The sequence below is a fragment of the Helianthus annuus genome, chromosome 1 (assembly GCF_002127325.2).
Source record: "Helianthus annuus cultivar XRQ/B chromosome 1, HanXRQr2.0-SUNRISE, whole genome shotgun sequence".
Lineage (NCBI taxonomy): Eukaryota > Viridiplantae > Streptophyta > Magnoliopsida > Asterales > Asteraceae > Helianthus > Helianthus annuus.
Genome location: NC_035433.2, coordinates 99542843 through 99569652, shown reverse-complemented (window position 1 = coordinate 99569652; position 26810 = coordinate 99542843). Strand labels below are relative to the sequence as shown.

General features: G+C 33.3%; 2 protein-coding genes across 9 annotated transcripts; one reads left to right on the top strand and one right to left on the bottom strand.

Moving 5' to 3' along the window:
• The first annotated feature begins 304 nt into the window (after positions 1-304).
• LOC110866116 lies at positions 305-4877 on the top strand. Of its 8 annotated transcripts, none has more exons than XR_004892516.1 (9): positions 305-576; positions 748-1138; positions 1243-1370; positions 1555-2438; positions 3370-3501; positions 3615-3847; positions 3970-4032; positions 4129-4214; positions 4448-4877. XR_004892516.1 is itself a non-coding variant. In XM_035989873.1 (7 exons), the coding sequence occupies exons 2-6, from the start codon at positions 2956-2958 to the stop codon at positions 4132-4134; spliced, it is 408 nt and encodes a 135-aa protein (XP_035845766.1). In that variant the 5' UTR covers positions 2451-2837; positions 2923-2955; the 3' UTR covers positions 4135-4214; positions 4448-4877. The 8 variants fall into 8 exon arrangements, 1 of the variants encoding a protein (XP_035845766.1); XR_002551173.2 differs by having other exon boundaries at positions 1243-1636; positions 2352-2438; XR_004892519.1 differs by having other exon boundaries at positions 1243-2286; positions 2352-2438.
• Positions 4878-8809: 3932 nt separating this feature from the next.
• Positions 8810-20613, bottom strand: LOC110866140 (serine carboxypeptidase-like 40). Its single transcript, XM_022115447.2, has 8 exons — positions 20154-20613; positions 16853-16960; positions 16489-16763; positions 10261-10521; positions 10005-10123; positions 9419-9511; positions 9189-9294; positions 8810-9101 (listed from the first exon to the last, which is right to left on the bottom strand). Exons 1-8 carry the CDS (start codon positions 20524-20526, stop codon positions 8946-8948), a joined length of 1491 nt encoding a protein of 496 aa, XP_021971139.1. The 5' UTR covers positions 20527-20613; the 3' UTR covers positions 8810-8945.
• Positions 20614-26810: the final 6197 nt, after the last annotated feature.

The following is a 26810-nucleotide window of genomic DNA, read 5'->3' as shown; positions in this document are numbered from 1 at the left end:
TAAACCAATAATTACGATCTTGCCATTCTATTAAAATCTTAAGATGATGAAGATCAACGGTCCATATAAGTTCACACAGTTCACTCTTAGGAGGTTGTTCACTCTAGAACCCTACCTACCCTATATATATATATATATATATATATATATATATATATATATATATATAATATACATATCCAAAGGACTTCTTAAGGTCATTGAAATTTCCTTAAAACATCCCTAAAACATGATGTACAAATGTTTTAAGCACTAGAAAACTTCACTTTCCACTTATACCCTTCTACTAAAAAAAAAAAAGGGGATACATTAGAGTTGTTCATTTCAAAACATTTCAAATTCACCCGCTTCCCTGCTCCTCTCTGGCGAATCCAGATCTGCTCTCTGGGCGAATCCAGATCTGGATTTAGGGTTTTTCTCCAAGAAGATCTAGCCTTTCTCATTAACACCAGATCGATAAAGAAATGTCAATGCATTATCCATTCAGATCTAGCCTTTCACCGGAGAGTCGGAGACCCCAATTGCAGCCACTACCGTCGTTCACAACCACCACCACCGCTCGCAACAACCACCACCGTAAGTCCTCTCGATTTCTCACACTGATTCAAAAAATTTCTTACTTATGTGTTGTATCCTGCTACATGACATTTGGAGAAGAGCCTGTGCTCTGTGTGTGGGTATCCTGCTGCTCTTTGATTCGAAAAATTAGGGTTTTGGGTTATTTATTAGGCTATATTTTGATGACAGATGGATGTTTGGCTACCAGATAGTGGTTGTTGATGGCTGCAGACATGGTGGCGATACGCGGTTTGCTGGAGCTCCAACATGAAACGAGCTTAATCTGTGAACCATCTGGCTAGCCTTTATGAGTTCTTAGTATTTTTTTTTTTTTATAAATTCTTGTTGATTATTAGTTTTTACTATAACAAACTTCATGTAATAATGGGATTGGATTTTGTTTACGTTACAAAACTGGTGTTGAATCTGAGAATTTGAAATTACTGTATGTGGATTCTAGAAAGTCAAATGTTGACTCTATTTGGAATTAAGTTTACAGGATATTCGTGGAAATGAGGTGCCTTTGAGCTTTTACAAGAGGAAGGCTGTGTTAATTGGTAATGTTGCGTCACTCCAAATGGTAAATAACTTCATCTTTGTTTCAGTTGCTTGGTTTTTTGTTTTACTTTTTAGTTTGTATTCATGAATTAACCATCTTATTCAATATGTTTGTGGATATTGTAGAACGACATCACATAGAAACCTGAGTTCATACAGGGTTTTGGCAAAGTTCTGGCTAGCTCCGGTGACCTGTTCTCATCTTGCTTGTGACATCTTTGTGTAGATCGGCCACCCTAAGACCTCTATAGCTGGTCTAATTTTAGATTTTGCTCTGTGTAATCTCAAGTTGTTTGGTTCCATACTTTTCATTCTGAAACCGGTTCTGTCATGATAATACCCATAATTAAACTCCCATTAAAAGGGTTATTTGTTATTTTTTTTTGTATAGTTTGATTGTTATGAATTAGGTTGAGTTAATTAACGTTTTTTTGTTAGTTGAAGTATGGAGGAACCAGCCATTGCCGCTGATGACGGACAAGAAGCCGCCCCTCCGTATCTTTCATGACAACTTCATCAGGTAACCAGTAACCGATTAGTTAGAAATCTGTTGTGTTATAGTTGTGTTATCGGTGGTAAGATTTGGTTAATGATTGGTAGTGTAAGTTGGTTTGACCTTATACAGGGTACATTTATCCATTTATTATTATTTTTGCTAACTCATCACTGCACTAATACTTACATTTTGAGCAATCCCGGGACCATAAAAGTATGTTATAGAAATAGCTTGAAAAGAAACGGGTCAACTTGGCTTTTAGTCTTTGGTACCCACCGTTTCATAGATGGATAAATGTACCCTCAAACATTATCATTTGTGTTAATGAAGTTTTATGTATTTTTCGTACCCACTTCTTACAAATCTGTGTTCCGACCCATCTTTCTTGCTGTTGTTTTGGCTGTGATGTTGGTGGTTGTGTTGTTGCCAGTAGTAATGAAAAGATAGGCTTTTTTATGTTCGTGGTGAAAAGTATAGACTGTATGTTTGTTGATTTATTTGGGATTTGAAGCGTTATCCGGCGATGATGGTGGCTTGCTACTTGGCGTGGCAACTCTGTTTGTAGCCTTAGCGGCACTGAGCCATGTTTACAGACTGTATGTTCCTTTGTTGGAATGTTAATTTCATCCGATAGAAAACTGGTCATAAAACAGGAAGTTGGTGATGAACACCAGGTAACTTTTCGTCAATTATGTATTCATTTCAAATTAATGATATTGTGTTTTGTTCTTTCCGACAGTGCTTATGTACCCGGGCGGCTTTCAAAGGTATCCTTGGAGAAATTTTGTGAAAGTTAGCCGTGCTCTTAGACATTGCTCTAATACAGGTATATATGTGAAAATGGTCCATGTGGGTCTTAGTTATCGCTACCTGGTCATTAAATGACGATATAAAAGTCGGCCATAACATTTTTTTAAACTGCAAATTTCATTTTTTACCTCTTGTGGGGGTCTTAAGTTCAACCATTTTATCTATGAATGGGTCACTGTGGGTCGTCTTTTTATCTCAAACCATTTAAATAGGTTAAACACAATTAATTTAAATGGAGAATGAGTTTTCAAAGCCTTTCAAAGTCTATTAGTTACGCGTACAAATTTCCCAAAGGGATTTATTCAAGAGTGTGTGCCGTTTGGAACATGGGGATGGAAAGAGTGTGTGCCGTTTGGAACAGTTGTTGGAGACCCATACACAGATCAAGATCTAGAAACAGACTTACTTGATCAAGGTAATATTAATCATTGCAGCATTGGCATAGGAATATGGTAACTGTTGAGTTCACTAACTATGATATTAAGTGAGCCCTTACTCAGAGGGATCAAGATCTACGGATGTAGTCGCTACGCATGAAAGTACGAAAAGGCGACGTGTGTCTAGACATGCAGGTGAAAGCTCATCGTCAGGTGATGAATCTCTCACAACTTTGCCATGTTTGGTAGCTTTCATGAATCCATGGGTTAGGATAACCACAGTTGCGGCTGGTGGGCGACACATATTGGCATTAACAGGTCGCCTCACAAAGTGTTCGGTCATGCTGATGGAGCTCCTTTAGTTGACCCACAAGATCTAAAATTTGACGCTGGCTTGTTAGAATCAGGATAGAGATTAATAACCCTATTAATAACATACAAGAAGTTCTTTGACAATAGAAACCGCGTTGAAAATGCAACATAAATTGTTTTGAATTTGAATTTGAATTTGAATTTGAAGGTACTAGGTTTGACTTCTAATAGTGGTATTTTTCTATCATGTGAGTGCAGCCGCAGCGGCGCAGCGAGCGCAGCCGACGAGCAATTGCAGCCAACAGGAACCCTTCAGCAGCCCGTTTTATGGCCAATCAACCAGCCATGGGTTTGCAACTTGCACTGCTAGGTCGAGATGCATCAACAGCAGTAAGTTGTTAATATTCACATTCAAGTTGTTTTATATCTTAGAAGATCCCTTTGCATTGCTTTAGTTGTTTTTTAAGCTTTATTCTTTATAACTTTGTGTATTCATGCATCAGGAGCAAGAAACTGTCATGATTGACGAATTTGTAACAGACATCAGGGAGTTCTCAACTTCTGTTTCAGGGCGTAACTCCCCTGCTGCCATAATAATGTTTGCTGCAAGTCTTTTCTCATGTTCTTTTGTGCATATATTACCAACAATATCATATTTTTGTTGCATTTGTAATGCACATTAAGTTTGTTTACAGGACATCTATGCATGCATGATAGCTGTTATGGAAAAAAATAGGTTAGTGTTGCTTCAGAAACACTTCAGTTTGTTACTTCATTATGCTGACTTATATAATTAATATTATGTATTTTCCTCCATTGTTGGTGATACTTTATCTCGGTTCCGATGTACCAATGAAGCTGAAGGTGGTATTTTTGCTGCTGTTGCCTTGGTCTTTGCGGTGGACAGTAATAAACCTCTTGGTAATATCAAAATCTACACTCGTGGATCTGTATTTTATGTTTTTATCATATCTTTATTGTTTTCTTATTTCTAATTTTACTTTCTTTATTGAGAAGGTATAGGAGAAACTCAATTTCATGCTATATTATCAGTGGATTGTCGCCAGTAGGCCCCACGTACAAGGCAACATACAAGTAACACGGTTCGTTCAGTTCCAAAAACATAAGTTGACTTCTGAAAGTCAAACAATGTACTTTCAAATAAACTGTATTTCACTTTTAAAGGAGTTTATATTGGCATCAAGTTGTATAATAGATACCATTTATAAATAAAAAACAAATGCGAAATATTTTTATAGGAGCTGTAAAAAAAAACTCCGTATAGAAAGTACTATGCTTGACTTTGACTTATTTTGTCTTCAAAACCTTTTCGCAGTTTGGCATTAATGGAGGCTCATCAACATTTTAGTTATAGAAATGGCTTTCTTGATACATGCGCATATGACATCCATTTTCTGCAAGTGTTCACAGTACCAAACCATATTGGCCAGTCGGAGCGGAAACTAGCTACACAAGCGGCCCAGTCAAGCTATCTTGAACCGCCTTCATTTGGGCCGGCGGGTTCTGTGCTGGTAGTTGAACTGGCGAACCGGATTGATGGTTGGACTAGATTTTCAAAGCCTTTTTAATTTATTTTAATGTATTTTCTTTTCTAAAATAGTAAAATCTCATCTACTAATTCATTTATGGCCTCTATGTTTTGCTTATTCTAAGCTCATTTTTGTTAGCATTGCAAATAGGAAAGGATAAATCACTTTCGTAGTTTTTTTTGTTAGTTGTATATAAAATTTATAATTTTTAAATTATTTTGACGTTCAGCAGTTTTTGAAGTTGGTTTGCCTAATGGACCGTTAGGGTGGTATGTTCAACGAAATGGCCAGTTATAAAAACGCTGGCATAGAGGACAACTGTTTTGGGAACTTGCTGGTTGAATCGCATGGACACATCTATATTGATATCCATCGACTTAATGAACATCTAGCTTAATGATTTTGATTTCGGGTATAGGTGATTCTTAAGTTCAAGTCAAATAGATGCGTTATATTGCAAATTGAAAATATATTCTTGACTTGGTATCACTTTGGTGTACTCTTGATTCATGAAAGTTGTTTAGTATATGATAATCCACTTGAATTCTTTCTGTTAGCTTCCCTACATAGCCACACTTTGATACATTATAATCGAAGCACTTCCCATAAACCCATTTGACAAAGCAATTTTTTGATAATAGGTGTTAACCAGAAGTTTCAATATTTAAAATAAGTGACGATCAATATTTCACATTCTCTACTACTTGTTTGTTAGCTTTTTTTTTTAAAGGCAAAATACAATTGTGTTAATATTTTTCCTTCACATTCCGATATAATGTCTGTTAAAAAAATTTGTAATCAAAGTATAGTATTTGGGCAGATAATAACTTTATTTTTTGGGGTTTGGTCTTTTGCTATAATAAAAGTGTCAGTACTGTAACGAGCCAAACTAATATTGATCTAATTCCCGCCGTGTAGAACAGAGGAATCCCACTATAATATTTTAATTGTATGTGACTTTTTAAGCTAGATCGGAAATAAGGCCTTTCATTTATGAGTCGAATGTAGCCCAAAAGCTATTTCGGAATGCATAGAAGAAATGTGAATATGGAGTCCTTAAGGTGCAGTTTTTGTGGTCAAGAAGATGAAGACCTTTTGCATTTATTTATAGTTATGAATGAATGGTTTCAATGTCATTTTTCGATTGACAATCACCTCCATGCATATTTGAGTCAAATGTTTGCATTTATATATAGTTATTGATGATGTGTAAATGTGAATGTGATTAATAAGTGGGTGCACAAACGTCATTAAATCCCCATGACCGGTTTTGAAGTATCTTAACCGAAAATTTAGATTTTAGTTATGACATAACTGAACATAACCTGCTCATTCACACCCTTAGAATTACTAACAAGTGTTGTGTTTTCCGTTGCATCGCGAATTTGGTTTTGGTTATGGCTCAAAACCGAACCGCCTCGTATATAGCCCTAAACTCACCAACCTAAGTGATATGTTTCCCGCCGCATCGCGCGGGTAAACGACTAGTATATATATATATATATATAGGGGAAGGTTCAAATGAAAACCATTAGTTATTGTGAAAACTCGAAAACTAATTAAAAAAAGCCAAAAAAACATACAAAATTTTCTTTTTTTTAATTTTTTTTTTTTGCAATCAAAATTTCGCAGGTTTTTTAATATAAAAAAAAATTTCAAAAAAAAAAAATTTTTATGTAGTGCACATGTGTAATACTGCACATATGTATGTGTACTACACATGTGTATTATTACACATGTGCACTACACAAATTTTTTTTTTTTTTTTTTGAAAAAAAGTTTTTTTTTATATATAAAAACTAGTGATTTTTATAAAAAAAAATTAAAAAAAAAAAAAAATTTTGTGTGTTTTTTAGGCTTTTTTTAGTTAGTTTTCGAGTTTTCACAATAAAAGTGGTTTTCATTTGAACCATCCCCTATATATATATATATAGGGGGGGCTGCTAGAATGAGAACCACCCCGAGTTGTAAGAACCGCGAGAACTACACCCCACGGAGCGCCGTTCGCCATGATTTTTTTTTACAAGTAGATGTGTGTATTATAAACACAGCCGTAAAAAATCATGGCGAACGGCGCTCCGTGAGGTGTAGTTTTTTACACCACAAGTTTGGTGTTTTTTAATTTTTTTTTCTTTTTTCTTTTTTTTTCACCAAACTTGTGGTGTAAAAAACTACACCCCACGGAGCGCCGTTCGCCATGATTTTTTACGGCTGTGTTTATAATATACACATCTACTTGTAAAAAAAAAATCATGGCGAACGGCGCTCCGTGGGGTGTAGTTCTCGCGGTTCTTACAACTCGAGGTGGTTTCCATTCTAGCGGCTCTCTCTCTCTCTCTCTCTCTCTCTCTCTCTCTCTCTATATATATATATATATATATATATATATATATATATATATATATATATATATATATATATATATATATATACGGGGCCGCTAGAATGAAAACCACCCCCACTTAAGAGAACCACGAGAACCACTTTCCAACCATTGATCTTTGGAGTTGGATGGATGAGATTAAAAGTTATAAAAACAATATTAAATTCTTTCTAATTTCTAATGTTTTTAATATTTTAATGTCAAAAGGACAGTTCAGTAAATTTGCTTGTTTTGTCTTATTATATATATTTTTTTATTACTTTTTTTATCTTATTGCTTTTTATTAAAATCAGATTTTTTAATTAAAAACATTTTAAAATCTGATTTTTTTTTACAAAAAACAATTTTTGTCAGGATTTTTTACAAAAAACATTTTTACGAGCCGTTTTTCTTACGAGCTGTTTTTTATGCCCCGTTTTTTACGTGCCATTTTTTACACCCCGTTTTTACGCGCCGTTTTTACGCGCCGGATTTTACTCGCCGTTTTTACGCCCGGTTTTACGTGCCTTTTTAACGCGCCGTTTTTACGCCTGTTTTTACACGCCGTTTTACACCCCCATATTCACGCCACGTATTTACGCGTCGTTTTATCACCCGGTTTTTTTACGAGGCGTTTTCTACGCCACGTTTTTACGCGCCGTTTTTTACACCCCGTTTTTTACGTGCTGTTTTTTTACGCGCTGTTTTTTTCGCCCCGTATTTATGCGTCGTTTTTTTACACACACGTTTTAAAACTTTTTTTACGGTTTTAAAGTTTTTTTTACGAAAACTTTTTTTACACGCGCGTTTTTTAAACTTTTTTTACGGTTTTAAATTTTTTTTAAAAAAAAAACTTTTTTACAATTTTTTTTACAAAAACTTTTTAACTCATAACAAAAATTTATACGAATTTTTTTTTACAGTTTTAAACTTTTTTTTACAAAAACTTTTTTTTACACACACGTTTTTTAAACTTTTTACTTTTTTTTACGAAAACTTTTTTTTACGGTTTTAAACTTTTTTTTACAAAAACTTTTTTACCAAAATTTTTTTACAATTTTTTTTATTAAAGATAAAAATTTAAACGAAAACTTTTTTAAGGTTTTTACCTTTTTTTTACAAAAACTTTTTTTACACACTTTTCTTAAACTTTTTTACATTTTTTACGATAACTTTTTTTATGGTTTTAAACTTCTTTTTTACAAAAACTTTTTTACAATTTTTTTTTACAAAATAACAAAAAGAGTAGAGAGAAATGTGAAGAGAGAGAAATTGAAAAAGGAGAAATTGAAAATACTTTAAAAAAAGAATTTAAAGAGAAGAGAGAGATGATTTGATGATTTTGATTAAATGACTATATTACACTTTTGGTTGTCATTATCTGATTGGTGGAGAGTGGTTCTCGTGGTTATGTTAACCGTAGGTGGTTTTCATTTTAGCGGCCTTATATATATATCATATAAAAAATTAAAAATTGTGGAACTTGGCTCCAGGCCACCACCCACCTTGCACCTCCCCGGGGCTGACCCTACTAATACATTAGATGTTTGTAACATCTAGTTTCTCGTATGATCAATAATGTTTGCTTTGTTCACAAGGAGCTCACATATTGTTTTGTTTGCCTGAGTGGAGACTATAGGAAGTCACCTATTCTAGTACAACTCTACTTAACTGTGTAATTCTTTTCTTATCAATAATCATTGTATTCAAAATAAGTTAGTGATATTTTGGGTATGGTATTTTTTTAAACAAATATTTTTATTGTCTTTAACAGATGTGGAATTTGGCTAAATTGATAAACATTAACCAACAATAAGAAAGGGTAATCTCAATACGTAGACATCATCACAATTATGAACATATTATATGTTTGTGGTGTGTGGAAATTTCAACAAAATGAATTATATCAATAGACTATCATATCAACGTCTTGAAGGATCCACTAGCGGCTTCCCTGATATAAAATGCCTGACCAGTGCCAGAGCCCTCTTTGGTTGGTAACTTGGAACCTGGTGACCTGCCTCTCGAACAGTCACTAATGTTATATCTCCCGTATAAACTTGTGCAAATCCAGCCGCCTGTGATTGTTTATTCAATTTTAAATACATTTGTAATTCATCAATTTGTGGTAATTATAGTTTACAACATTAATATTAGTATGTTACCTCTTTTTCATGAAACCATGGATGCCATTTAGTTTTTATAGGAAGCTTCATGGAACTAATGGATAACTTGGTTGACGTGATTGGTACTCTTGCATCAGTATCTCCACTACAACACAAGAAATGAAAGAATTACAATTAGTCGCTAAGAGAATTTTGGGTGCAAGACTCCTAACACATTTGCTCATGAAAATGAAGACGAAAGAGAGAAGTTATTGTCAAATTATGTTTACCTAAATACCCAAATGCGCAGCTTAAGCTTCATGAATTCCTCAAGGAGTGGAATAACTGTTAAAGGGCTATCTGTCCAAGCTGTAAGGATTCCACTACATGATTTGGACAACAATCTTTATAGTTAAGATCAATCATTTAGTGAACTTTTTTCACTTTAAGTGACTCTTAGTGTTGTCATGACTGTACCAGACTAGGATCCAGACACCTTGCCAGTCCAGTTATCCTGTTGGAACTGTCCCCATTTGAACCAACTAGTTACTAGTTAGACCAGTGAACCAAACCAAGTTGTTGGACCGAATTTTGATTTTCTATTTTTACGTTTTCTGATTTATTTAATACTTTAACCTCCATATTTTTAGTTATTCCAGTCTTCGTACTTTATTTGAATTACAAATTTACACAAACATATAAAGTATCTTAATTTGATTTAATTTATATATAATTTTACTATTATATGTGACGGGATGTGATTTTTTATCCGGTTCGAATGAACAGACCATTCTGACTAGTGGACAGGTGAGATGGCTGGTTCGCTATCTAGTTGGATCTAGATACACTGGTCATGACTCTAGTTTATACACAAACCTGCATGCTTCCCAATCATGATCGAGCTTTGTTACATTGGCATGGAGGGCCTCTTGAACATCTTGACGATTCATATACGCAGACGTGTAATAATCGCTACAAGGATCAAAATTCTGCCACTATATCCACCGACCATAATAAGAAATATTGCATTAATAAATACTAAAATCCATATTGATGTCTCCTTGGCTAATAAAAATGTAATAAAAAACAATGGTACCACTTGTTTGCAATAATAGATAACTAGTGTCCGTACCGATGTCTTCTTAGGATTTGTAGTAAGATTGCCATCAAAGCATAAAGGGGCATAGATGTTGTAGATGTCGACAGCTTCAGTGTTGTATCCAACATCTTTTGCAGCATCAATGCACATATCCGATTGCGTGACTGCGTTTGGTGAAAAGTTACAATATTTCTGGATTGCAAAAGCAGTTTCATCTGATATTATAGCGTGCGAACCAAGGTAATCGAACATTCCTATCAAATCTGTCTCATCATTGATTACTGCGTTCCCAATCTGCAAATATACACATAATAATACAAGCAACATAAATTGTGTAACTCATAGGTGCCTTTGGTAGTGTCTTATAATATATATGTAGAGGTTATATTATTATAATGTGAGATATAGATATAATATGTATTTTTGCATTTCTATCTTTTCATAGACAAACAAGGTACATCATAAGCTAAATACAGATGAAATAGCTAGTTTATTAAACTAATGTATTAATATACTTAATTGAAAACAAATTTTGGGTAACTACTTTGAATAACTAACTCCATCGACTAATCCTAACATATGTATTTTAACATTTTCTTGCAAATCAAACGTTGGGAAAAAACATAAAACTTAGCCTGAAGTGTGTCACAACAAGTGTAAGATACTTCTTCAGAATATATATATTTAAACAACTATACAACTGTTGCCACACATCGAACTCTTATGAGTACATGACAATGCAAACCATATCTCGAACTAAGTGCAAATCAATTTGAAAGGTGTTTAATATGCTAATGAATAACCTGACGAGCTAGTAAATACAAGATGCCAATAGTATTACACTATAAAGTAGGTGGACTAGACAGAGATGAGCGCAACTCGTGAAACACAAACAATACCAAAAGATATTTTGCAGCCTTATACGCTAAGGCATGATACCCAACCTCGATAACTGGCCCAACAAACGTTTGTTGTTTCTCAAAACTACAACAAATAAGTTGGGTCCAAGTAACAGATAGTATCGTGTGTATATCGTCGATCATCCGAATTCTACCCTATAAGCATTGACAGAAGCTTGTGGAAAAAGACTAGAAGATCATAGCATAGTCAAGATATGAGCAATAGTTTCCAGAAGATATTACAGAATATGCTTGACTACAACCAAGTGTCAGATATTGCATTAGAAAGTAATAAATCTTATGACAACATAGATGACAAGATAGCGAAGAGAACTGACACTATTGAGATATGTTAAAGGATCATCAATTGTACATAAGGATATGGTGACAGTTGATGTCCAAGAGATAACACAGAATGCTAATGCTTACACTCGCTAAGGCTAATGTGTTGCAAGATATAACTAGTAAGCATTGTTTGAATGTCCAATATATAACTCAGAGAAACCACGTCTTTCAATGCAAATTAGCAATGCAACAATGTAATCAAATCTAAAACAATTTCTATGGAATTCCTACTATGATAATATCATCAACGTAGAAAAAGGGTGTTCAACGTAATTGAATCTAATAATCCAATAGAGATTTAGTCGATATATGTTAGGAAAACCTAACATTTGTAGGGCACAAGAGAGCCTAGAAGTGTTATGTATGTGGGAGAACAAACGGTATGTCGGTTGCTTGTTTTTACCTAAACCAACCAAACTAATATTGAAACAACAAAGGTTCAATGTAGTAATCCACCAAAGGCAAATGTTACTCTTATCAGGCTTAATGGGTTAGTTGGAATAAAAGTTCCTAATGATACACAATCAATAGAAACAATAGAAACCAAAGGTACATGTCAACACTCAAAAGACACAAAATGGCGCTATATGGCCTAAAAAAGGCAAAGAAAGAAAAACATGATTGAAGATATGCTATTAGCTGGAAAACTCATTCCAACTAACAAACCATCAACAAATCTTTTTTCATACTGATAAACTAGACATGTCAGACTTGGGTGTTTCCAACTAACTAGTGTGTTACTTGTACATGTAAGGAGGTGCCCAATCATGACAACCTCTGGCACTTAGACAATGGATGCTTTAGGCACATGACATAACAAAAAACACTTCTCAAGGGCGTTAGCCTTGTAGAGGGGCTCATGTATTCTTTATAGATAGCACACAAGGGCAAATAATTGGTACATGGAACTTATCTGGTGTTGACATTTGTTTTCATGACCTACGCTTTGTTCTAAAGCTTATATATATTTCTAAGTTTTCTCCAAAATTTAAATATATTTTTAAGTTTTCTTCCAAAGTTTAAATATATTTTTAAGTATCTCTTAGATATGTAATAACTACTTCAAGTTCTTTTCACAAAGAAACACAGTGATATGTTATAGTGATGAGAGCTTGCTCTAGTTAATAGAAAGGGCAACATGTATGTATAGGACATGAGAGATTAAAATTCATAGCGAAGTCAGTTATTTCTATTACTAGGAACCCATTAATGAGGCATATTTATGGCAAAAGAGATTAACTCCTGTTAACCACAAGACAATTTATATATTGGAAAAGATGGAATGAATTTATGTACTCCTTGCAAGTTGAGTAAAAAACAACATGAGTCATGAAAGGCTAAGGAGGGGAAATCCAGTACTCATCTTTTACAAATTTTACACATTGACCTATTTGGACACATTAGTGAAGTGAGTTTACTTAGGAAAAAGTATTGTCTTTGTTGTTGATGATTTTTAGGTTTTCATGGGCCTTCTTTCTAGCTCTATATGATGATAATGCATAGACCTTGATGATATTTATTAACAGCATAAAGAGGCAAAATGACCACAAGCTAAAGGTTATTAGCAGTGATTAAGACACATATATCAAAATCAGATTCTTTTCTTATGTGGTTAAAGGAACCTTTAGGAAACATAGTCCCCCTAAAACTCATCAACATCATGGAGTTGCATAGAAAGGTAATATAACTTCCATCTATGTTGCAAGAACCATGTTTGTTGATGCTAAGATCCTTATGACCTTCTAGGTAGTGGTTATTATCATATCATGCTTTATCCATATCATAGCACTTATTTTCCAAGGAAATAACATAAGACCTTATTAGGTATTGCATGGTTAGAATCCCTAAATTGGATTCCTTGAGCCTTTTAAATATCCTTGCTTCATTCTTAATACCAAGAGGTACCTCTCTAAGTTTTCTGAAAAAACTATTGAGTGGATTTTGCTATACCCCCACCTCCATATTAAGATTATAGGGTATTTAGCAAGAGAAACAAATTGATTTAAAACTTGACATATGTCTAGAGCATCAATATGCCTAGGGATAACACCTATCTTAATTCCAAACTCTCTTTTTAATCTTGATATTATACTCATTCCAACTAATAGATTTGATATAATGGTGTTGCATGTACTAAAAGCCACAAGTAACATGATGTTGAGTATCCTACTATAAACAATGACACTTCATATATGCCATTAAAATGGCAGAATATGTTTCTAACATTGAATGATGTGTAGAAAGAGAAGTTATTGTTGAAGGCTTAACTAAACATTGCTAGAGGTTCTTACTAGTACATTAGCAGTAGATACACTTCCTAACATGTTTGATGCGCACATTGAAGAGGCTTTAACTCAAGTTCACATCTTCAATCCTCAGGTGAAAGACCATCAACATAAAAAAAGGTTCATACTAATACATCAACAACAAAGACACATCTAACATGTTTAATGCATATGTTGAAGAGCCTATAACACCCTCAAACCCGTCATCCTTATTCTTCAATTTCATCTACTACCACTACTCAACACTTTATATATAAAAAATCATGAACAAAGAAATGTAATTGTTGATTGTAGTGTTAGAGTTCAAAAAATTAAAGGTGATGCTAACTTTTGTTTGCGTTATTGTTTTAATTATCACGTGGAGCCTAAGAAGGTACCTGAAGTAATGAAAGAAAACAATTGGATCATTACCATGAAAGAATAGTTCATAATAGAAAGGAACTTGTGTGGCTTGCCTCCTTGTATTGCCAAGAACAGGCTTGTAGTTAGAAATAAGGCAATACTTGTTGCTTAAAGGTGTTGCCAAGAAAAAGGGATAGATTCTAATGAGAGCTTTACACGTCATGCCTATTAGATGCCATTATATTTTCCTATGATTTGTAGCATGCAAAGGCTTTAGAGTCATTCAAACATAAGTTACATTCCTTAATGGTAAGTTGTAGGAAGAGGTGTATGTTTTTCGACTACTAGGCTTTGAGCACTCACATCTTGATTATATGTACAAGCTTGAAAAAGTCCGTTATGGAGTTAAGTAAGATCATATATCCTTGTAAGACACATTATCTAAGTTTCTAGGGGAACTATATATAAGACGCTTTTTCTAAAGCCTATAAAGGGGAGATATCCCGCTAATTTAAATCTATCTTGTTGATATTAGTTTTGGGTTTACTAACATAAACTTTTTCATGAATTTCAAGATCTGATGCATTAAAATTTTGCGATAAACTAATGGGTGAGTTGAGCGTTTTCTTAGGTCTTTACATTAAACATACTAAAGAAGGTATTTATATTACCCAAGCTAAACATATCAATGGTCTTCTTAGAAAGATTGGATTTAATTGATGTGAACCTATGGATTTAATTGATGTGAATCTACAAATACACCTAAGAGCGTTTTTCTATAAATATTGGACTAGCAGCTTTATAGGGGTATGGTAGGTTCTTTAATTTACTTCTCTGCTAGCACATCTAATATAATATTTTATAACTTACTAGTGTGTTATTTTTCAAGCAAACCCCAAAATGTTACAATCATTTGTTGTCAAGAGTGTCCTTAGACATCGAAATAGAATAGTTAATTTAGGCCATTGTTTCCAAGAACCCCTCTTTTGATTAAATTACTTTTAAGATAGTGTTATAGCGGATGTGAACTCAACATAAAGTATACACAATAAGGTGTTATTTTCTTGAAGAGATACTTGTCTCATGAGATATTAAAAGGCAAACAAATGTCTCTTAACTTTGAAGCTGAATTAAAAGAAGGTGTTATGTTCTTGAAGGGATACTTGCTTATTACATTTATTGTGCAAAAGTTCTCTGGATTCACAACCAGTTAAAAGACTATGGAGTAGAGTGTTAGAAGACTCGCATCATAGGGGAAAACACAAGTGCCATCTCCAAGTTCAAGAAGGGATACTTGCTTATTACATTTATTGTGGAAACGATAAGATTGAAGCTACACTCGTTCAAGTTCAAGAAGAATGATCGGGTTAGAAGAATCTTGGAAGATTGCATCAGCAGATGTGATGATGGATGACTAATTAGCTGTTTTGTTTCATGTTTATATTTAGATGTTAGCTGATTAGTTGTTTTTTCGGCTATGATTTGTGGTTTTGCTTTGTGCTTGTTTACATTGGTAGTGGCATGTCACTCCAATGAACTAGAGTAGTGGTATACCCTTTTACCCAAAAAAAACATCAAGAACCTAATTCATCACTCTAAGACCAAGCACATAGCCATCATGTATCACCTTCTTAGTGTGTTCCTAAACAAGGTAGGATAGAATACCAATACATTCACTAGTTAGCATACCTTTTCACAAAACCTTTGATCCTCCTAAGTTGAACTTCATGGTTTCATTTATAGGAAAGATTAACTTTGTATGATTCCTGTAATCTAAGGCCAGGGGCATTACCATAAACTTATTTTTTACTTATGATATTAGTAGGACTTGTATTTACTTATTATCAAAAACTAGATTTTAGTAACATGTTAATACTAATACGCAAGAGTTTCTTTATCCAAGAGAACATGTTCATATACTAATATTGAAGTATTTTATGGCAGGTACCAACTTTTATTTCCTACAATTCAAGACCATTGACAACAACTTGCTACCGGTATGGTAATATTTTATATAAAAAAAGTGAACTAACTTGACAAAAGGGATAAGATTATTTATTGGACCTTAAAATTCTTTTTGAATAGGTTTTAAAGGATTGACAAAAAAATACTATCCCAAAAAATGGGGTCGAATAAATATGAAATGATGCCATTTAGCTCTCTTCCATATGGAAGTGTTTTTTTCTGCCTTTCAAAATACTCTTTTAACAGTTTAATTATAAAAACATATGACCACATAACATGGTTGGTGGTCCTACCCTGCCACATTTGTTGTTTGGCACCATATAGCAAGTGAAATGTCACGATTTCAACACTCTTGTCTACCACCGATTTTACATAAAAATCTCATAATGTTATAAAACATGAGGGTGATGTGGAAGAACACTTACAAGGATCCCTTTGAGATTGATAAGCGTTTTATTATGTTTCAAGTTGTAGTAAATAATGGTTTGCGCAAGCTGTGGCACATAATGTCCTGCATAGCTCTCTCCAGCTATATAAAAATCCCTCTCTTTATATTCTGGAAATCGTTCAAGCCAATTTAACAAGAACATATAATTATCTGTTGCTGTTGATTTGTCACCCATATTTTGATAGTCTGAGGATTTGTTAGAGTATGAAAACCCTACTCCAGCAGGCGACTCAACAAATAATACATTTGCAGCTGAAATTTCCCAAAAGCAACTCAATGTAAGAATTTACAAGGAAAAGCTTACAAAAAAAAAAAAATAATAATTAAGATAGCCTTATTACCGCGATTCCAAGAAAATTTGTTTACATAAAGAGTTTTCCCATCACTGTTGATTCGAAATGGTCCGAGCTCCTGCATTGCTCCATAACCAAGCGATGAGCAACCTGGCCCTAATTACACATCATGAATGATTATGTACTGAATGGTGAAAAACATAACCATATATATTTAATTTTGTATATTATATACATATTTTTTTGAACATCAAAAATTCTAAATATGTTTGTTTTCTTTAATCATGTGTTTACCCATTCTCATTTTCATGTATGAATCAAAGGCCTTTTAACTAACTAAGTTCCAAAAATATTAATCACAAAAATAAAAGATAAAATAAATATTAATAAGTATTTTTATTCACCTTTAGTAACGAATTATTATATCTTACCCGTTATAAAAAAAATCTAAACAATATGTTTTTTTATGTAACATTATTCTAGGCCAAGAGTATTAATTTAGAAAAAAGAAAAAAAAAAACTTAAACCCTTATAAATAACTAAATCTTCTCTTATACTTCCAATTAACATTACGTGTCATTTTCTTATCAACATCATAACTTTTATTTTATACTATTTTCATATATATTTTTTAATACCTAATACATACATATTGTAGAAATAATTCTTTCATGATTTATGTTAACGAATACCGAAATTTTGTTAAGTCAAATATTGAAAATCGTATTTTATGAAAATTAATATAATTTAAAATTCTAACTCATACCTAAATTATCTTTAAACAAATTTTCGTTGTTATCTATAATTTTAAATTTATGATTTAAAAACCTTATATATAATTATCCTTTAATAAGTTTCCTGTTAATTTAATAATACGTTTACATCATCTTAAAGAATAATTCAATTTAAAACATATACTTTTCCTTTCATATTGTATCGTTATTCAGCCTCATTGTAATGGATGAGAACAAATAAGACCATTTTCATTTCACATCCAATGTTGTTTTCAGAGAGGTGCGTAAATTAGAAATGTAACATTACTTTGTAATTTTTAGTTATTAATATAATATGTAATTATTTATTATAAATATTTTTTATTATATTATTTTTAATACCAAACCTCATCTGATACACGGGTTTATAACATAGTAGAAAATAATATAGTAAGAGCATTTGCATGAGCACTTTTATATTTTTCTCTATAAATAAACTAAAAAGCATATTTTTATCAAAATTTTATTCATCTTCTAAAAAGTTTTTACATCTCATTCTTCATTTTTATCTTCATCTTATTCATAAACACTTATTTTTTTTTTTTATACACTCACAACATCTACTTTAGAGATGAATAGTAACATATCAAATATATTCTTTATTATATATACTAGTGGGATTCCTGCGCGCTTGGCTACGGGCCTTTGATCATTATCGGTCTGACCGGCACTCGACATAGCAACCATTGCCAATCGACACGTTTTTGACATCGATTGAAGACCCATAAAAACGAATACCTGCACCGGTACCAGTGTTGTTGGTATCGGTCCGTTACGATACCGGCATCGTACAAACACTCGATATAGCTCACGATACCAAAAAATACTTTATCGTGAATATTACTCTGTGTTCAATGAATTTTATACCGTCGCGTCAAGAAGTCTATAAAAATGAATATAGTACCGTTACTGATGTTGTTTTGTCGGTAAATGTTAGGCTTGTGATGATAAAAAAATCAACTATATATGACCTGTTCGAATACCGATGTTGTTTAGTCGATATATGTTCGGTTTTTAATGATAAATAAAATCAACTATATATGGCCCGTTTGAATACCGTTGGTTGGCACATGTTCGGTCCGTGATGATAAAATAATTAACCATATATGACATGTTCGAGTAGAACTTTTATCGAATCGTACATAATAATAGGCACATGATAACGTTAATACTAAAAAAACTATACCGATGTTATACGGTACTTGTATCAATGTTGTTCAAATAGCATCAGTAATATTAAAAATAGGAAATAAAAAAAAGTTAAAACTAAAAAAAATATGTTTAAGGTTAAAAGTAAATATAATAATTGAGTAAATTACTTTTTAAATCCTTATGTTTTAGTGGTTTTAACCACTTGAGTCCAAAATAAAAATGTTTAACGTTTTGAACCCTAACCACTCATTTTATAACGTTTTGAGTCCATGTGTTTTACTGGTTTTAATCACTTTAGTCCAAAAGTAAAAGTACAATTGTTAAAAAGTTGGACTCGAAACGTTATAAAATGAGCAGTTAACAACTTAGGGCGTTAAACTTTTTGGTTTGGACATAAGTGGTTAACACCACTAAAACATAGAAATTCAAAAATAATTTACTTTAATAATAATTTATTTGTAATATTGAAATAATAAAAATACGAAAAAAGAGAAACTCAAGAAGACGCAAGAAAAGCACTTCGAAGTTAAAAAAAAAAAAAATTTTAATCTCATTTTCCAATTATATATATATATATATATATATATAAAATTTGTGATAAAGAGTAAAATAGAAAATCAAATGTAGATGTTTAAATGATAGAAACCTTTATTTTTTCTGTGCATGCTAATTGATGGGAAATGCATGATGACGTGAGATGTGTATAAAGAAAAATCTAAACGCAAGCACAATCACAAGAATTACTCAATTTTTGAAAAAAGAAAAAGAAAAAAAAAATCCTCAAAGTGTATTATAAGACATTAAAAACTTTAAAGTAATATTAATGTTTTTGTTATTGTAAGCTTTTTACTCAACGTGATAAAAATTTCTTGTAAATATACTTTGTAAATAAAAATATTTGATTTCGAAAACGATTTTAATTTTACAACACTTCTTGGAAAGCTTCAAATCTTTACTATATAATAAAACAAACCACTTTAGGGACACTTGTCATCATATTAGGGCATCTCTTATATATAATTATCATTTTAGTATAATAAAATTAACCAGCTAACTAGTAGATTTTATTTAACAGTTTCTTTTTATAATTTTCTTTAATATAATAAAATTAACCAGCTAATCCATATATGAAATATGAAATTCCCATCATTGTTTATTTACATACATATGCTAAGAACTCAACGAGTAATACGTGCACATGAGTAGTATATATGTTTTACCTTTTTTATCTATTTCATAATGAAAAGATATAATATCTATTTATTACAGCTATACTGATAGAAAATTACTAAAAATTATATAATAAAAGTATGTATGATTTCTAGCCACTATATATTATTCAATTTCATGTTAAAATCAACCAAGTTTTTGAAAAGCCTCAATGAGTCGTTAAAAAGGTAGAGAAAATAAAAAAAATATATTACCTCCATTTAGCCAAAGAAGAAGTGGCAACGACTCCTTAGATTTCTCAGCTTCAACAAAGTAATAATAAAAAGCCCGCCCTGCGGATTCATTTACGGTGACATAGCCACCATACTGGTCAAACTTGACATATGGTTGGCCGGGAAGTTTGTCAATTTTGTCATTCTCTTTTCGTCCTGTTTGAGGAAGAATGACTTTTGCTTTGTGTAAACCTTTAGGTGTCTCGAAATGGCTTATATCTACGACAGAGGCTTTTGATAGTTTCGCGTTGTAGAGTCGAACCAATGCATGGACTTGTTTGTTGGCGTGGGTTTGATAAACAAAGGTTGAAAGGAAGAGTGAGATGAAAATAGCTAACATAGTTTTATTTTTCATTTTTGTCTCTCTAGAACGAGAGAGGAAGTGAGTAACGGTGTTTAAGGGTGTGGATCTTGATTGTGTAGAGTTTATATGGTAAGGGTGTGGTTGACGTTTAGTTGTGAACTATGATTGTTTTTAAATAATTGAGATGGGTCCGTTGCTTAACAAACCTACAAATTTATTCAATTATATCTATTTTCATGGAATGTTAACTTAAAACTTGTGAAAAATAACGGTTGTTTTTTTATTACAAATATAAAAATTAAAAGCGTCAAATGTTAGGGCTCTCTTTTTTATCTTTATCTGAAACCCGACTCGAAATTGTAGCCACCACAACTTGAATTAATGCTAACCCGAAGACCCGTAACGATTAAACCAATACTCCAACTTGAAAAGGGATGACAATCTAACCTGAATCATATGAGTAAACCTGAAACTTGACACATTTGGGACGGGTTTAGGGTCAGGTAAGAGACCAGTTTTGGGATTAGTTTTCAATTTTTGTGGGGTTTGGTATGTGATGATATACCTGTTTACCTAACCCGATTACCCGATAAAGTGTATCCCTTTACTAGAGTGTATACTATTACTTGATATAATTTCTTTTATTTTTTTAATATGTATATACATGATATATCAACTATTGGCATACACTATGTTTGTCATCTATGCATTTGAGGGTTTTTTATATACATTTTGGCATTTTACTTATATGGATTGTAGTTACTTAGTATATTTTATTGTGATAATGATAAATATAATTGATTAGTAGTTATCCGGTAGATATCCGACGGATTTTGGGTCGGTTATACTTTACGGGTAATTTTTTAACTTAGTGGATTTATCCAAAACCCATGGGTATACCCAATATTTGAGATAAATGACTTAGGAAGGGTGATATTAAACTGTTGAAATGTGATGTTAATTACTCGATCGAGTTAGTAGGTAATGGTATTACTCAAGGGAAATTATTTTCATGTGAAATTGTACTATTAAATTTCATGATGGTCACACTCAAGGTATTATCTTATTTATTTTCGTTTGAACTATTTTGATGTGAAATTGTACTATTAAATTTCATGATGGTCACACTCAAGGTATTATCTTATTTTCATTTGAACTATGATTAGGGTAACATGATTGCGCTATTAGGTTTGTTTGCATCAATATAAATGATTAGGGTAACATGATTGCTCCATTAGGTTTGTTTGCATCAATATAAAGGAAGATACACCTTTGCTATAGATGATAAAAATTGGCATTTTCTTTTAGTTTTTGCTAATAAATTGTTCTTATATACACCTTTCTAGTTGTTGCTAATAAATTGTTCTTACACATATCACTGGTTACGGTGACCCACGGGAGGGGGAGCCATGTTGTCCCGAAGTTCGTCACCACCAGCCTGCCTGCAACCGCGGCTCACAAATGCTATGTCTTCATCCAGGTCTTTTCCTAGTTTTGATTCATGTCTTCTCTTATTAAAAAAATAAAGTGTAATTAGACATTTGGGATAGTGAGATTATTGCGATGTTTTTGCTACTTAATATCTTTATTTTCTAGCAAATTGACTATGGTTTAGTGATGTTAGTTTTTGTTTAAAGACGAATACGGTAAACACTAAAGCCTTTTTTTTACGGATAATAACAAGTATCATATCCCTACTGTTTTAGGATAAAAGACTTGTTGTCATTTCATAAAAATAAACTGAAAACGTCTTTATTCTTCTAGTATTTGACATTAATCTGTATATTTTTGCTTTTTGGTAGACAAAAGTTAACTAACGGAAAAGCCTTGATCAAGACTAAAAGATCTTATATGGTTGATCATTACATACAAGTTTATCAAGAAAATGGAGTTTCTTTTTGCTTTTTTGTGCAATTATAATCTTTTTTAAAATACTTCCAGAGATATTTATTGAACAAATACGAGAATCAATGCATTTTCAGTTATACCAATGAACAAAAAGGAAGCATTGGATACTACATTAAATGATTTTATCATGGGTGAAAAGATACACTCTGGTTTTTTTTCCTTACTATTCATGTTTGATGATGGTACTGATGGGTTTGGTGATGCAGGGCTATTTATGTCTTTCTCAAGAAAATGTCATAATTTATCACTAATTCTTACTCAAACGTATAATCTTAAGAGGACCAAAATTTGGGATGTGTTGAAGTAGTATGTTGGTCTTGAGATTCCTATCGGTGAGTCTTCTTTTATTACAATTATGAATTTTGGTTCATATTGTTTGGATGTAAAATGATTAACTATCAGGTGATGAAACTGATGAGCATGGGCACGAGTTGGACTAGGTTGCCGTTGTTTTGGATACATTCATCCATCTATACCTGGTCAGTCTTCATGCACTTGACTTCCAATGTTCATACTGAGATTCAAGAAGCAAATGAGTGACCAATTATATAAAAAAGAAGCGTGTCCTTTTTAAGAGGGCATATTTGTATTGAATTTGTTACATCAAACCCTCTTTAGCACACAATATGTTTTCTAGGAGTAATGCTCTGAAACCTGAAAGTTCTATGCGTCTTTGAATAATAACATGATTAGCAGCACATTTTTGTCTCAGGTGAACCACTTATATTGATTGAAATTGCACTTATGAAGAACATAGATAACACCATACAGATAAATGTTTTCCTTTGTCATTTTTATATTTTAGTTACATCTTTTAGTAAAGAGTACTTTCTGCCATGACGTTATGTTGCATGATCCTCCAACACCTTAATGTGAAGCAACTATTGCATTACCCTACTCTATTACATCAACTCAAGTTATTTTACTTAAATGTTTTGTAGTTAGAAGATCAAAATTTCTTTCATTTGATCAATGCGGATACCTTTTGATATTGGCACAGCCGTGCTGAACAGGTATCAACTTGGGAAAGTTCCTCACAGGCTTAGCATAATCAACTCAGGAAAGTTCCTCATCAAAGGAGTGAAATTTTTGGTTAAGAAAGACATGTCCATTATGTATGTGAGTGGTATCAATTAATATTTACCATTCATTGCAAAACTAAATTTAGTTTTTATTATATAATGTCATATTTGCTACAAATCAATATGATTGTTTTAAAAATTCTTCTCTTGATTTCTTATCATAGACATTTTTTTCAAAAGTTAGAATTCTTGAGTCTTTGTACTAGTTGGAGATTGAACTGAGCTGATAGAATGTTTTGATTTCTTTTTATTATTTTAATTGAAACTTTATATTGAGTATGTTGTTATTCGAGTTTGAACAAGCATGTTAAAGTACACCATTTGACTATCAATGATATCTATGTTATTATTCTGACAAAATTGCGATTAAATGCATATTAATAAATAGTAATTGAATTAATGTTACAAAGTTGCATTTGGGTGTAAATAGGCTTGCATTTGTTGTAACTAAAATTCATAAAAATGTTGCATTTGCTATATAAAAAATGTTGCATTTTCTATTAAAAAAGATAATAATGGTTGCATTAGGTTTGGGAAAAGGTTGTTTTTTTTAGCTAAACTATAATAAAAGTTGCATTTGAGTATATAAAAAGTTGTATTTTAGTATGGCAAAGGTTGTATTTTTGGAACTAAGCTATAATAAAAGTTGCATTTGAGTATAAAAAAGTTACATTTTAAAGTAAAAAAAGTTGCATCAGAATGTAAAAAAGTTACATACTAAAAAGGTTGCATTTAAATAATAAATACAACACTTTAAAAAAATGTCGCATTAGACCTTAAAAAGGTTGCATTAGGTCTAATGCAACTGCTTCTAATGCAGCCCCCAATAAAAGATTACATTAGGCCTAACGCAACCTTTTTAAAGCCCTGTGTGACATTTTACCCGGGTTGCATTAGCTTTATTTTCTTGTAGTGTATAAAACATGCATTGAGGGCGTCTTCGTCAAGATTAAGACAAATGGATCAAAAGGTTTGTTTTGGTCAAAAATCAGACTAGGATAATGCAACCAAATCTTATTTTGTGAGGTGTGATGCTTGAATTATATTGTGATTGTATGAACAACTTGTAAATGAAATGAACAAGAGACACAAGGATTTATACGTGGAAAAAGCCCTTGATCAAGAGATGATCTCCGGCATAAAAAACCTCGGGTGATGGAAACTACCGATCACCAACTCAATTAAACAAATAAAGGTTACAAATCGGGATGATAACAAGCTTCTTACAAGGATCACTAGTGTGTAATATGTGTATAATCGCCAAAATGTTGCAGAGAGCTTTCGAGTGTGTGTGTTGCTAATTGTTCTTACTGTCAAGACTTGTTATCCCCTTTAAAAATAGAAATAAACTAAATAACAAACACCCCGCAAATTGTGCTAGCTACCCACGACTTCCATAACGGTCATTAAGCTATGCACGTGCAGAATATTGAGAGCATATTCCCTAAGAATATCGGCAAGACCAAGTTCTACTCGTGTACTCCTGCAAATCAAGTTCAAATATAATGGAAACAACCATTGGTGTTAGGATAACATTGAGGATCCTGGATCCTTAAACCTGCAACGTCTTCAGAGGATCCTTGATTCAAAAAGAACTGAGGATCAGTGATCCTGCCTGCACTTGAGGATCCGTGATCCTTAGGTTTAGAAAATCCATCCCTAACAATTGCCCCCAAAATATGAGGAATAAAATACAACTTAATGAGTCATATTTTTGTGCCTTATCTGCAACGAACTGAATAACGTAAATATAGCCGTTAGAACGGGACTAGCCGTTGCACATCATACGTCAGTGAAGTGACAAACTGCAAAAATCATCATTATAAATTCGAACTTAGAGATAAGGATCAAGAGGCATTTAAATTCGTGTGTTACTTCCCTTTAAATCCTCATTCGGAGACTGATCAGGTATCTCTCTTCCTCCTTTTCTCTTCATATACTTGTTCTGATTTTCATTCTCTGAACATCCATGGCAAAGATGGTTCTTCGATCCTCACCGACCAAGGATCCAAAGAAGGACATCCCCTTAAAAAGCCAAGGCATTATCAAGAATCCTTCATCAGAACTCTGTCGCTTTACCGATCCTGAAATTGATTGGATCCACCATTGTTTCCCGGCGGATGCTGTTTTCAAACCTTTTGATTCTTCTGCGAGGAGTAACTCTGTCTCTGTTGAGGATAACTGATCCTTATCTGTCTTTATTATGCAGCTATCTCAGTTTCTCATCTCATTGAGTCCCCTGCAACAAAAGAAAGAATCGCTGCCTTTTGGAGCCTTGATCCTGCAGTTAGAACGTTCCAGGCCAAAACAAAGGATTCACAAGAAGTATCCTCTGGTTCGGTCACCATGTCAAGTAAGTATTTACATTTATGTATGATTAAATAGATATAGATTAAGGATACTTATCTGTTGTTTGCCATTTGCAGGTGCTGGAAAGTCCTCGAAATCAGCCTCTCGCTTCAGTGTCAGTGATCTTGATGCTTTTGCTTCCTCCCGGTCCGGCACGAAACAACTTGCTACTAGCCCTAGCATCCCAGCTCCTAAGGCCGTCAGCACCAAGGGCAAGGGTGGAAAGAAGAGAAAGACTGTCGACACTCTTGAAGGCCTGCCTCTCATCTGACACCAATTTGATGAGTATGTTTCTGAGGTAAGGATCCCGGATCCTTAAGTCTGTTCTGCCCATATTGAGGATAACGAATCCTAAGTTGTGTCATTCTTTTTGTAGAAATTCGCTGAGATCCAGATGCTCTTGGATTCTTATGCTGATGAGGCCGAGCAGAAGCAGCTGGACTTCCAGAAGATGTACCTGGCGAAGGATCAGAAGATTGCCTCCCTGGAGAATGAAGTTAACTTGGTGAAGAGGGAGCTGGTCCTGGCCCACATTACATCTGATCAGGAGAAGGCTGAAGTGATGGAGGGTGCCAAGCTCTCTGCTACCATTGCTATGCTCAAGATCAAACTCCAAATGGCTAAGGAAGCTGTGGATCCTAACTTCGACAGGACCTCCTGGGACCAGGAAGGTTGGAAGGCCAAGCTAGCTGAGTTGGATGATGAAGAGGAGATTGAAGAGGTTCTGGCAATAGAGGCTGGTGGCAGTGGGCTGAAGGATCAAGCGGAAGGAGCAGCTGGTGGTGATGATGATGCAGCGAAGGTGTAGGCTGGAACAATGGGCGATGATGGATTTATCTAGACGCGGCCGGAGCCCTTTTTTATGGTTTAATGTTTTTTGGTGTTGATGTTTTTTGAACAATGGTTGGTCTGTACTTAAACAGTAGCTTTAGGATTAAGGATCACGAATCCTTCGAACAATAGGTCGGATTACAAATGGTGGAGGGATCCTCTGTT